At 34.3% G+C, this 14,915-nt stretch overlaps 1 protein-coding gene across 2 annotated transcripts in view; it reads left to right on the top strand.

Annotated features, from left to right (window-relative positions):
• Nucleotides 1–14,915, top strand: part of SLCO4C1 (solute carrier organic anion transporter family member 4C1) — a 63,242-nt gene that overhangs the window by 20,825 nt on the left and 27,502 nt on the right. For both annotated transcript variants that reach the window (XM_004042316.5, XM_055387048.2), the window contains 3 exons: nucleotides 4,944–5,126; nucleotides 11,965–12,061; nucleotides 13,715–13,836. In XM_004042316.5, the coding sequence (XP_004042364.1) occupies nucleotides 4,944–5,126; nucleotides 11,965–12,061; nucleotides 13,715–13,836 (402 nt within the window). The remainder of the gene's footprint in view (nucleotides 1–4,943; nucleotides 5,127–11,964; nucleotides 12,062–13,714; nucleotides 13,837–14,915) is intronic.

Here is a 14,915-nt window from a genome sequence, read left to right as displayed (position 1 = left end):
ATTATTCCACTTGTTATGCGAGAACCAAGAAGATTTACGAAGCACACAAAGCCTTTGTTTGCCTGTGCATTCTGAAATTATTTAGAAGTGCTTGTGACATGTGATATACAGTATACTGCTGGTGTTCTCTACAAAGAAGATTCTCAATAGTCCAAGTGTATTTGTGACTTGGAGTCTCTCTTCAAAGTCTACTCTAAACTATGTCCTGGTGATGACCATTCATGTCATAGTTTCCCGGCCTCCAATTATGCAGGTTGACCTATAGAGATTTACATACATACTTTTACAGTATAGTGATATTTCTTTAAATTATATATTTAAGTATTTTGTTCTATGATTTTAGTTTTCTTTCTTAGGTACATCAACTACTTCAACTATGTGTATATATGATCTTATTTGGCCTCCTTATGTTAACATTTCTTCTTTTTTATCATGAATTTTGCTCACTTTCCTCATTTGTACTCTATATGCCCATAGCTATGTTTTCTCAGTCAGTTTACCCATGTGCCCCTTTCCGTTGTATCTTCTTTTCTATGGGGTTTTAGTTTTTCCCTTTTACTTTTTTCTGTCAGGATTTGATCTCCTCTTTCTTTCCTTCATCATTTCTTTTCTTTTACTTCATTTATTTATATAAATCATTGCCTCATCTCGTGATGAACTGTGTGTTCACATTTCTCATTTGCTCCATGAAAATATTTTTGTGGTCAGTGCCCTAATCTTAATTTTAATAAAATTATGCTGCCTTTTTTTTCTTATGACATCTTTCTGTAAATGCCGTGGTAACCAGAGATGTGGTACCAGAGATGACAGGAGAGGAATGTAGGATTGAGCTAAATTCCCCAGGCCAGAAGATGCTGTTTAGACTCGGGGTGGTCAACTATAAACAAAAGCAGCAGCTCTTTCTCCTTCCTCAGGGCAGTGGTTAGGAGGTTAGGAGATGAGGAGTGAGGCTGAGGGAAGAAAAGTACAGCTACCCCCTGGGAAAGGAGAAACAGAGACTGTGTTTGTTTAAAGTTAGCCATGTCAAAGCACCTGATGCAGGTAACTGGGGAGACTGGGTTCCCTCAAAACTAAGCTTCTTTACTCCCCTCTCCAGGGTGCATAGATACACATCTCCTGGGAATCTTATCAAATGTGTGGCTGGGGAAGTGGAATCACATCACAGCAGAGTCCGTTCTGCCCTACCCCTGGCAGCAGGATAGGCCCAGGGGAAAAGAGGTACCTTTAGCCTCTAGGTCCTTAGGGCAAATGCTTGGAGAGCAGCAGGCTGTGGGTCTTTGATTGGGGTTCAGCATTTGGCTGAGCTTGGTATTTATCTTCTGAATGTTTTGACATATGGTATGTGGATTTCCTTTTGTCTTTTTGTCACAGACCTGCCAATATTAGTGGGTAAGACTGGCCACTTCTTTGTTCATTAGGTACAGTTCTAATCCTTAATTTTATTGACAATGTTCCTCTAAATTTATAAACAACATAGGAGCTTCCACTTGTGGTGTATCGTCAAATCACATGCCTTTTAATTAATGTTGAAATTACAGTATCCACGGGGGATTGGTTCCAGGACCCCCATGGATAACAAAATCTGCATGCTCAAGTCCCTTCTATAAAATGGTGTGTTATTTGTATACAATCTACCTACATCCTCCTATAAACTTTAAATCATCTCTAGATTACAAATAACAGCTAATGTAGTGTAAATGCTATGTAAATAATTATAGTATATTTTTATTTATATTTCTTTTATTGATGTATTGTTATTTTTCTTCCCTGAATATTTTTGATCTGTGGTTGGTTGAATCCACAGATATGGAACCTGTGGATATGGAGGGCTAACTGTATTTGGTCAGAAATTGTTTGATTTTTCATTAGAAGTTGAAATTCTAGGTTCAAATGGTTTCCTCAACTAATAATCTCACAAAATTCATTGAATAGGTAAATCTAGCTATTTTATAAACTGTATTATAAAAGTACAATTTGCTTCTGATTATCTTAAGGTACACATGGCATCTCTGAATGAAGTATTTCTCTATAGGCTAAAATGTACCCTTTAGTAGTGTTTTTCAGGGCAAGTTCATTTTATGAGATTTAATAGGTTTAAATAATATAGGTTTAAATATTTTTCTTTGTCTTTATATTTGAATGACAATTTGGCTAAGCATAAAATATGAGGGTCACATTATCTTGCACTGGTTACTTTTTTGGCATCCCTTTACTGCCTCTATGGGATTAAAGTTGCTTTAGGGAAGTCTGAATGTAAGCTTATGTTTTTTATTTCCTTCTGCATAAGTGACTTTATCTTCTTGTCTAGCTGTTCAAAAAAGTCTTTTCATCTTTAAAATTCACAGACTTTACAAGGGAATATTTTGGTGTTGAAAGTCCTGCATCAGATTTTCCTGGGATTCTCCATATCTTTTTAAATCATAAATCAATTTTAATTATAGAAAATTTTCCTTAATTTTACCTTTAAACATATTTATTTTTCTATTTTGGTTGATTATATGTATGTTTGATTGCCTTTGTCTGAATTCTGTATCTGTAATTTTCTCTGTAACCTTTTAAATCTTGGTGTCTTATTTTTCCTTTATTTAATTTTGTTCATATTTCTCAAGTCTATTCTCTCTGTCATAATTCTCACAGTCTCTATTCTTTTTTGACCATTCCAGGGTGACCTCCATTTCTGATAGTTTTGTTCTTTTATGTTTTATAGAACAAAACATGATACTGAGTTATTTTAGCCCATGTTTGTGTTTTTTTCTTTTCTTTCTCTATTTCACTGCATTTCTTTCTTTCTTTTTTTTTTTTTTTTTTTGGAGATGAAGTCTTGCTTTTCTGCCCAGGCTGGAGTGCAGTGGCTCACTGCAACTTCCTCCTCCCGGGTTCCAGCAGTTCTCCTGCCCTCAGCCTCCCGAGTAGCTGGGATTACAGGGGTGTGCCACCACACTTGGCTAATTTTTGTATTTTCAGTAGAGACGGGGTTTTACTATGTTGGCAATGCTAGTCTCAAACTCCTGACCTCAAGTGATCCACCCACCTTGTCCTTCCAAAGTACTGGAATTACAGGTGTAAGCCATCACGCCCTGCCTCAACACTTTTCTATGAGCTTATTAAATCCCTGTTTTGAGCTCTGGATTTTAAGAGGCAATTGTTTCCATTCCTTTTTTAAGTATGGCAATATAGTAATTTTAAAATCTACATTAATGACAGTATTTTTCTGGAGACTGTTCTCCCTTACTAGCCATTTGTTTTTCTTTTTTGATTATTATTCAACTTTGAATGAGGTGAATTATTCCTTGTCAGCTTTTTGTGGGATGTTTGTATTAGATTTCATAATACAGGACCATCTGTATTATGAAAATGGATCAATTAAATAGAGCTTTTCATGAAGCACTGTAAAATGGGTTATAGCTGGGTTGACATATTGCTGCCTTTAAACCTTAGAAAGCTGAAGTAATAACAAGAGATTTGTGCTGGAGTGGGATTGCACAGATTAGTGACACAAGATCAAGCCGCCATAAATAAACCCCAGATAGTCAAGTTAGTAAAAGATGTGCTTTTTGGTTAATGCAATTGAATGCTGGATCTCTGTCTTCTCCCACTAAAAGATATTACATATGAATTAACTTAGCACTTCACAGCCCTGCTTCCTTTCTCAATGTATGCCTGTATTGTTCACATTTTCTACTTGGGGCCTGCCTGGATGCCTCTGCTTTCTCAAGTTAGCTAATTGACTGATTATATTCACCAGAGCTGATCTAATTGGCTTATTGCAATCACCTGGGCTGAGCTAATTGGCTTAATGTATTTACCCGAGTTGCAGAAGATGACCTCTGACCTACTTTTCTTCTGAGGCCTTTTTTGCAACATATACACCCATATTACATAGACACAGCCATGTGATCCATTCTGTGTGTATATGTTTATCCACCTATCTTATATCTAAATAAAGTAGTAAAAATGGTAAGATAAAACTATTGTTTGTGTAATTATGGAATAAGGAACAGTCATGTACCAAACTCAGAACCTAGGAAAATTGAACTAATTGAAAAATTAGTTCACAGAAAAAAATGCAAGTGACAATAAATGTATGGAAAAATGCTTAATGTCACTGATTTTAAAAATGAAATTAAAAAATTATATATATTTTTTTAACCAATGAGATTGGTAGTCATTTAAGTTTTATTATGTGAAGTGTTAATGAATTGTTGGTGGGATTGCATATTTGTATGACTTTTTGATAAAGTGGTTTGGCAGTATCAAAATATAAATATTTATTCACTTTGACCTAGCAGTTTCACTCTTTGTAACCTGTCCTATAGATAGGCTTGCCCAAAATGTGCCAGGGTAAACTTAAAAAAATATGTACATCATAACATTCTGATGGAAATAAGAAAATGATCTAAACCTATGTATAATACAATATAATATTAATAATATTTATTATTAAATACATGTGCTGGACTAGGCAATAAAATTACAGGACATTTATGCTGTAGAATATTATGACAGTGACAATAAATAAATTTAAATATAGCTTTAAGTGCTAATATCAGAGACGTCCGGGACATAATAAGTGAAAACTGGACATTGTTGAATATAAAGACAGTATGTTTTATTATGACTGTAATTGTGTAAAAAAATTAAATGGGGTATACAACACGTAAATGTGTGAGTAAATGTCTGAAAAACTGAAAAGAACTGTTGACAGTGGTTACCCCCATCTAAGTGACAGAGGTGAATAGGGGTTACCTTCATAAAGTGAGGGCAGGCTGGGGTAAGAAAGTGTATTTTTCTTTTGATGTATTTTTAAATAGTTTAAATCAAAGTAAAATGATTGGAAGAAATAAATAAGGTTATATTATATTAGGCAAGTGTAATTTATATGATAGAAATTTAAATTATTAGCTGAATTTCTATAAATTCACAAATTTTTTTTTTCCACAAAGACACTTGTGTAACAACAAGGAATAGCACCAGTTGTACATCTTCAACTTCTTCACTTTCTAACTACTTGTATGTCTTCATCTTGGGACAACTATTGCTGGGGGCAGGAGGAACTCCTCTTTATACTCTGGGAACAGCCTTTCTTGATGATTCTGTGCCCACACACAAGTCTTCTCTCTATATAGGTAAGTTTACTCTCTAAACTGTCTCAGTATCACTTTATCTTATTATTTGTTCACTTTAGAAGTAAAGTATAACATAGGCTTACTAAAAAGTTAGTTGTAATGCCATAGGTTTTCCCAATAAATAAATGCAGTATTACTTTTGTTTTATTTCCTGCCGTATAATGTCAGTAAATATAAATTATAATGATTTTTGTTGATCCTCTGCTGTATTTCTTGCTCTAGGCATGCCAGCTTTGCAGGACAGGAATAGCCATTTAAGCAGCATTCTCTTTAGATTGCTTGAATCTTAGGGTAACTTTCACAAGTAACATAGAGGCAAATCTCTACAAGGTGTAGAGATTGAGCTCTGCCATTCTGTGTGATTTATGACATCCTATATTGACTTACAGTCCACAAAAGAAACCATTGTTTCTCCTTTGTGATCTAATTCCTGGTAGCATAAGTTTCTCTTAAATTCCTTCTCTTATGTTCCTGCAAGGTAAAGCTAACTAGACAATGCACAGCCCTACATCTAATTATTGAATACTTTATTTGCATATGAGTTTTCTCTTTATCAGTCTGTTAATCTAACATAGGAGATTCATTACCACAGCATTTGGAAGACAGTATGTTCAGTGTAGCCTAAGCCACTGAGGATCTCACAGATACCATTGGCTTTGATTACAGCCAGAGTATTCAAATGGAGAGTACACTGCTGCGCCCACCCAGAATCAAACCCAAAGGGTACCTACCCAACCAACACCATAGATATATCTATAGGAACATGTCTTATCCTGTGAAAACTACTCAGTAAAATTGGAAAAGTGACTGTTACTCCAGCTGTGCAGGTATCAATATAGTAACAAGCAAAAGCAAAAACATGAAAAAGCAAGGAAACATGGCACTTTGAAAGAAATACAATAATTATACAGTAACAGAACCAAAATAAAATAAAAATCTGTGAAATGCCTAAAAAGGAATTTGAGCTAATGGTCTTAAAGAAACTCAGTACGATATCAAGGGAACTCAGATAAACAACACAAGGAAATCAGGGAATCAATTCATGATCTGAATGAGAAATTCAAGAGAGATAGATGTCATTAAAAATAACCAAATAGAAATCATGCAACTGATGAATTAAATGAATGAAATTACAAGTGTAGTTGAATGAAAAATTACAGTTAAGAGCTTTAACAATCGACTAGATCAAACAGAAAGAATTTCTGACCGCGAAGAGCGGTCTTTTGAAGTAACCCAGTCAAACAACACAGCAAACAAAATGAAAAAAAAATAAAGAAAGCTTATGTGACATATGGGCACTATTAAGTATACAAATATTTGAATTTTAGGAATTTCAGAAGGAGAAGAAATGGGAAAAGGTATAGAAAATCCATATAATGAAATAATGCTGAAAACATCTCAAATTGTGGGTGAGAAATTAGACATCCAGATACAGGAAGCTCAGTGATTCCCAAATAGATTCAACCCAAAAGGGTCCTCTTCAAGGTGTATTATATTCAAACTGGCAAAAATCAAAGACAAAGATAATTCTAAAAATAACAAAAGAAGAGCATCAAGTCACATATGGAGGAATTCCCATTAGAAAGATTTCTCAGCAGAAACCTTACAGGTCAGGAGAGAATTGGATGATATATTTAAGAATGCTCAAAGGCAGGGGTCTGGGGGTGGGAGGGACACAGCTGTCTGTCAAGAATACTATATCCAGCAAAGCTATTCTTCAGAAATAAAGGTGAAATAAAGTATTTCCCAGGCAAGCAAAAACTGAGGGAGTGCATCATCACTAGACCAGCCCTACAAAAAATGCTTAAAGGAGTCCTACATCTGGAAGCAAAAGGACAATAATTACCACCCTGAACACAAGTGAAAGCATAAAACTCAATGGCAGAGAAGATACTTAAGAAAAAGAAAGGAATCAAATGTTATCACTACAGAAAACTGCCAAACTACTAAGATGAACGAGAGAGGAAGAAATGAACAAAGGATATATAAAACAATCAGAAAACAATTATCAATGATAACAACCTTGAATGTAAATAGTTTAAATACCCTAATTAAAAATATAGATAGGCTGAATGGATTAAGAAAGTATATCTAACCATATGCTGCCTAGAAGAAACTCATTTCAACTGTAAAGACACACTTAGACTGAAAGTGCAGGGATAAAAAAGATATTTACTTGTAATTGTAAACCAAAAGCATGTGGCAGTAGCTATATTTAAATTAGACAAAATAGTCTAAGTCAAAAAATACAAGAAAGAGACAAAGAATATCATTTTATAATTATAAATTCACCAAGAATACAAAAATAAATTCACTAAGAAGATATAGCAATTATAATCGAATATGCACCCAACACCCGAGCATGCACATATATAAATCAAATATTATTAGAGTTAAAGAAATGGACCCCAATATAATAACAGTTGGGAACTTTAATGCCCCACTTCCAGCACTGGGAAGATCATCTAGGCAGAAAATCAGTGAATAATATTGCACTTAAACTTCAGTATAGACCAAATTGACCTAACAGGTATATATGGAACATTTTATCCAGCAGCTATAGGATACATGTTCTTCTTTTCAGCACATGGAACATTCTCCAGGGTAGACTATATGAAGCCACAAAGTAAGTCTCAAAAAACTTTTAAATATTAATAATATATCAGGTATATTCTCTGACTACAGTGAAATAAAACTAGAAATCAATAATGAGGAACTTTCAGAACTGTACAAATAGATGAAAATTAATCATCATGCTCCTGAGCAACCAATATGCCAATGAAGAAATTAAGAAGGAATTACATGAAAATAGAAATACAATAAACCAAATCTTATGAGGTACAGCAAAAGCAATGCTAACAGGGAATTTTATACCAATAAACACCTACATCATAAAAATAGATTTCAAATAAACCACCTAATGATGTACCTCAAGGAAATGGAAAAGCAAGAACAAACAAACCCAAAATTAGTAGAAGGAAAGAAATAATAAAGACTATAACAGAACTAAACAAGAGTTAAAAAAAAAAACTACAGAAGATCAATGAAATGAAAATTGTTTTTTTGGAAAAGATAAAGCCATTTGCTAGACTTAAAAAAAGAGAGAAGACCTAAATAAGTGAAATCAGAAACAAAATAGAAGGCATCACAGCTGATACCACAGAAGAACAAAGGATTGTTAGTCTTACTAACAAATACATCCAACAAATTGAAAAACCTGGAGAAAATGGATAAATTCCTAGGCACATACAACCTACCAAGATTGAACCAGGAAGAAATAGAAAACTTGGTCAGACAAATAACATGTAATGAGATTGAATCAATAATAAAAAGTCTCCTATGAAACAAAAGCCCAGGGCTGGATGGCTTCACTGCTGAAGTCTATAAAACTTGTAAAGAAGAATTTAGCACCAGTTCTTTTCAAACTATTCCAGATAGTTGAAGAGGAGAGAATTCTTCCTAACTTATTCTGAGACCAGTATTACCCTGATGCCAAAACCAGAGAAAAACAGAATGTAAAGAGGAGCTACAAGCCAATATCCCTAATGAACATAGATACAAATTCCTCAACAAAAGTATAGCTAGCCGAATTCAATGGCACATCAAAAAATAATACACCATGTTCAAGTGGAATTGATCTCAGTGATGCAAGAATTAGTTTGTCATATGGAAATCAATAAATATGATACATCACATAAACAGAATGAAGGACAAATATCACATGATCATCTCTGTAGATGTAGAAATGTATTTGATGAAACTCAATATCCCTTCATGATAAAAACTTCTAAGAAATTAGGTATAAAAGGAACGTACATCAACACAGTAAAGGCCGTATACGGCAAACCCACGGCTAACGTTATACTGAATGAGAAAAAGCTGAAAGCCTTTCCTCTAAGAACTGAAGCACAAGAAAGCCCACTTTCTGTTTTTTTTCTTTTCTTTTCTTTTCTTTTTTTTTTTTTTGAGATGGAGTCTCACTCTTGTCGCCCAGGCTGGAGTGCAGTGGTGCGATCTCTGCTCATTGCAACCTCTGCCTCCTGGGTTTAAATGATTCTCCTGCCTCAGCCTCCCAAGTAGCTGGGATTACAGGCACCTGCCACCACACCTGGCTAATTTTTGTATTTTTAGTAGAGACAGGGTTTCACCACGTTGGCCATACTGGTCTTGAACTCCTGACCTCAGATAATCCACCCGCCTCAGCCTCCCAAAGTGCTAGGATTACAGGTGTGAGACACCAGGCCTGGCTGAAGGCCCACTTTCATCACTCTTATTCAACATGGTACTGGAAGTCCTATTCAGAGCACTTAGGCAAGAGAAAGAAATAAGGGACATCAAAATTGGAGAAGAGGAAGCCAAATTGTCTCTCTCTACAGGTGACATAGTCTTACATAAAAATATCTAAAGACTCCACCAAAAAACTCTTAGAACTATTAAATAAATTCAGTGAAGTTTCAGGGTACAAAGTCACATTTAAAAAATCAGCAGTATTTCTTTACACCAATGATGAACTAGTTGAAAAATATATCAAGAAAGTAATATCATTTATAATGGTTACAAAGAAATACATAGGAACAAATTTAACCCAGGAGGCGAGAATCTTTAAAGGAAAACTACAAAACACTGATGACAGAAACTGAAAACAGAAAAAAAATGGAAAGGCATCCCATGCTCATGGATTCAAAGAGTGAATATTGTTGAAATGACTGTCTATACTACCCAAAGCAATGTACAGATTCAATGCAATCCCTATCAAAATTCCAATGTCACTTTTCACAGACATGGAAAAACAGTCCTAAAATTCATATGGAACTAGAAAAGATGCCAAATAGCCAAAACAATCCTGAGCACAAAGAACAAAACCGAAAGCATCACACTATCTGATTTCAAATTATACAACAAAGCTTTAGTAATCAAAAACGGATGGTGTTGGTATCAAAACAGACACATTGACCAATGGAACAGAATAGAGAACTCAGAAATAAATCTATGTATTTATGGCCAACTGATTTTTGCTAAAGATACCAAGGATATACACTGGGGACTCTTTAACAAATGGTGCTGTAATAACTGGATATTGATATGCAGAAGAATACAACTAGACCCCTATCTCACACCATATACAAAAATCAACTCAAAATGGATTAGAGACTTAAATGTAAGACTCAAAACTATAAAATTACCAGAGGAAAACATAGGGGAAACACTTTAGTACATTGGTCCAGGCAAAGATTATATGGCTAAGACTGCAAAAGCATAGGCAACGAAAACAAAATTAGACAAATGGGGCTATATCAAGCTAAAAAGTTGCTGCACAGCACACGAAACAATCATCAGATTGTAGAGACAACCTACAAAACAGGAGGAATTATTTGCAGACTGTTCATCCAACAAAGGACTAATTTCCAGAATATATAAAGAACTTTAACAACTCAACAGCAAAAAGTCCAAATAATCTAATTATAAAATAAGCAAAGAATCTATATAGCCATTTTTCAAGATAAGATATACAGATGACCACCATGTGTCCCCATGTTATTGTAGCGCTTCCCACAATAGCTAAGAGATGGAATCAAGCTAAATATTCGTCAACAGATGAATAAAGAAAATGCGAAATGCATATACAACAGGATACTATTCAGCCATAAAAAAAAAGAATCCTGTCATTCATAGTAACATGGGTGAGCCTAGAGGACATCCTGTTAAATGAAATAAGTCAGGCACAGAAGATAAATATTGCATGTTCTTACTGGTATGTGGGAGCTGAAAAGAAAAAATATCAGCTCATAGAATTCGAGAATAGAATTACGGTTATTAAAGGCTGGGGAAGATATGGGAAGGGGAGGATATGGAGAGATTTGTTAATGGATAGAAAACTACAGTTAGGAGAAATAAATTCTGGTGTTCTATATAGCACTGTAGATTGAATATAGTTAACCATTACTCATTGTGTATGTTCAAAAAGCTAGAAGAGGGGATGTTGAATGTTCCCAACATAAACAAGTCATAAATGTATGAGGTGATGGGTGTGCTAATTACTATGATTTGATCATTACACATTGTACAGATGTATTGACACATAACCGTGTACGCTCTAAATCTGTACAATGGTTATGTGTCAACTAAAAAAAGGGAAAAAAAGTGAAACTATATTCAACTGACTCCCCAAAATACTTGGGAGCTTAAATAAACAGCAACAACAACAACAACAATAAAAAGACATGAGTGGTCAAATAACTTTTGTTTTATGAAAATTCAGAGTTATATATGGCAACATTTTAAATATCTCACAGACAGAAATAAGCTCAATTTAATTCTACTGCAAGTAAAAATAGGGAGAGTCCCTACCCTAAGAGCAAGAAATCTAATGGCTTACTTTTAAGAAACAGACTGATCAGCACATCCAGATTTGAAGTCAGCTGCTGTAGTGCAAAATACAAAATTCTGTCTGAGTTGTGCAGAGTAGAAAAGGCTTCTTGTTTCACATTGCTCGCATTGTTTTCTTCATGATGTTGTAAAGTGTAACTATGATCACTATCAGTAAAGGATAAATGGTAGATATACTACCTCTACTGCCAGTTAACAACACTTTCCATGGATTTATAATTTTTGGTTTTGTTCTAAGTATTACTACAAATAGCTTTTACATTGAGTTATGTGTTTTAGGATTTTTGACTTGACTATCAATTCAAATGGTATTGTTTTAGAGAAAATATGCGTGATTTTGATATGTTTAATTGTTTAGATTTTTCTGTAGTAAAACATTTGTTTTCACTGTTAGATATGCAAAGTGAAGTTGTACATATGACTGTATTCAATGTCTCTGTTCTTCTTCTAGGAACTGGTTATGCTATGTCAATCTTAGGCCCTGCTATTGGCTATGTATTGGGAGGACAACTGCTAACCATATACATTGATGTTGCTATGGGAGAAAGGCAAGGCAGTATCTATTTTTCTTTTATTTAAAGTCATTTTATTTTAATTATGCCAGCATCATAGACAGAACATTTTCACAGTACTTCCCTCAGTATAGCATGAGGAATTATTCAGGAAACAAAATTGAATACAAAGAATTCTTATATAATATCTTATTTGGCTGCATTACCTTTTGGGTCAGTGCTATAACATCTTTTATTATAATAACATATTTTCATAAATAACAATATTTAATAAAGTCATCTGGTGAAATTTTTAAAAATAAGTATGTAGGACCCCATGCATTGTTCAAAAATAAGAATTCAATAAAAATTAGCAGTATTTTCCATAGATTTAGTTGGGGCTAGATAGTCTGAAGAGTCTCAAGAGTCTATGATTCTCAGAAAATGTTCCATAGTAACTCTGATGATGTCAGAGATCACAATTATGCCATTTTAACAATGATGACAATGAAAGATAGTAATAAATAATATTTATTTGTCCTATACTACATACCAGACACCATATGTTTTGAGTGTTAACTTATTTTATGTGCTATCTTATTTAATCCTCTCAAGTATTCTGCAAAGTAGTTGATACGCACAGGTTGGTAAGTGGCTAAGACATGAATTAAAGTAGATCTCTTTGACTCCAAAATTCAACAGTGAGTTAGTTACCTTCTCCATTTCCTGATTGGAGAAATTTGTGCCTTTACTGAGGTCATATTTTTTTTCATTTTGCCACTGGGAATAATAACTGCACAATCCTCTACATGACCATGAGCAGTGAATACAAAAATGTGGTCATAGGTATGTGATTTGTTCTCTAAACTGTTAGTCCTAGGTTAATCTTTCACAGCCTATAAAAAGGCATGCAGAAGAACTCTTGAATTAGTGACCCAGAGATTTAAGAAAGGACATTTTAATTTCAGTGGAAAATTACAGGAGTTGTAGGAGTAGTGTATTTTCGGAAAGGGCCAAAGTGTATTAAAATATGAGACTCCTGGCTCCGCACAGTGGCTCATACCTGTAATCCTAGCACTTTGGGATATCAAAGTGTAAGGATCACTTGAGGCCAGGAGTGGCTTGTGCCTGAAGTCCCAGCTACTTGGGAGGCTAAAATGGGAGAATCACTTGAACCGAGGGGTTCAAGGCTGCAGTGAACTATGATCATGCAATTCCACTCCAGCCTGGGTGACAGACTGAGACCCTGTTTCAAAGAAATAAATAGACAAATAAATAGTCGCTTTAAGAATAATTTTACATTAAAGAAATGCTCTAATTGAAGCACACTCTGGACTTTTAACACAGATCAGTGATTTGCTGTGATATATATTTAATTTAATACAGTAGAGAAGAAAATTCAGCCAAAGTTAAAAGAATGTTGAGAAATTCTACATATCTTTTCAAATATTTGTCATATTTACTATTAGATATTTTAAACTTTTGTGTCATATTTGCCATTTTTAAACATTTTGTAAACCATTATTCTTATAACTCTCAATTATGTCTGCTACCTGTTTTCTGATTCTTTGCAATGGCACCATTAAACTGTTGGATATTATAATCATAATCTACTATATGCACTTGAAGTATAAAGTATATGATTATCCTAACTGAGTTTTAATTAATAAGGTAGAGTTGACTTTTACCTCTTGTTTTTCTATCATATAGCACTGATGTCACTGAGGATGATCCGCGATGGTTGGGAGCTTGGTGGATTGGGTTTCTTCTATCATGGATCTTTGCTTGGTCTTTAATAATACCTTTTTCTTGCTTTCCAAAACATTTACCAGGTAAACATGCTTTCTTTAAAACCAGAGAGGTTTATTTTAATTGTAGGCCAGTTGTTATTTTCTATATGATTAATAAGAACTATAGATTCACCCTGTTTCTTTTATAGAATCTCAACTGTCTGCCTATGTAAACTTTTGAATATTCTTCATTCTAGAAAATATTGGGTAACAATCTTAATATTCATGTTTTTTTCAATTTCCAATTAATAATAAAACTATGAATATTTACCTCTTTAGTACTTAATAAATTTGTTTCTTATGTTTTATCTGCAATTCTGCTTTATGTGTATGCAAGGTACAACATCTTTTAAACTGTTAGTTTGTATTCAGTTAGTCATTAATTTCAATCTGTCTTAAATCATTCATGTTAATTATTTGTAGTTAAAAGTGCAAGTACTTTTTTTTTCAGTTATCACTGAAGTCATTCTGTAGCGTACTTTTTTTTTTTTTTTACTGTATGTGAATATTAAACATTATTTTCTTTCTTTCTTTTATGTTTTTTGAGACAGAGTCTCCCTCTGTTGCCCAGACTGGAGTGCAGTGGCACGATCTCCGCTCACTGCAACCTCTGCCTCCCGAGTTCAAGCAATTCTCCTGACTTAGCCTCCTGAGTAGCTGGGACTACAGGCATGTGCCACCACTCTCGGCTAATTTTGTATTTTTATTAGAGATGGGGTTTTGCCATGTCGGCCAGGCTGGTCTCGAACTCCTGACCTCAGGTGATCTGTCTGCCTCAGCCTCTCAAAGTGCTGTGATTACAGGCATGAGCCACCACATCTGACTTGAATACTAAACATTCTATATAAAAAGAAAAGGTTAATAAGAAAGAATATTCATTTTTCTCTATGAGCTCTTGCTTCTGTATAATCATGTAGTTAAAATACATATCTGTAGAAGTATTTTTCTTTAGGTTGAAGGTATTTAGTTGTTTACATTGTTATTTGCAGCAGGATAGATTATTAACTTTTGGAAATGGGCAAGAGAAAATCTGACAGACTGTGAGTAGGTAGACGCATTAATTTCTTTCTACCCTGAGCCATTCATTTATAGTTCCATATGTTGACTGTTTTCTCAAATTT

The sequence above is a fragment of the Gorilla gorilla genome, chromosome 4, assembly GCF_029281585.2.
Source record: "Gorilla gorilla gorilla isolate KB3781 chromosome 4, NHGRI_mGorGor1-v2.1_pri, whole genome shotgun sequence".
NCBI classification, from domain to species: Eukaryota; Metazoa; Chordata; class Mammalia; order Primates; family Hominidae; genus Gorilla; species Gorilla gorilla.
Note: the sequence above shows the minus strand (reverse complement) of the source record. Positions and strands in the feature narration are given on the sequence as shown.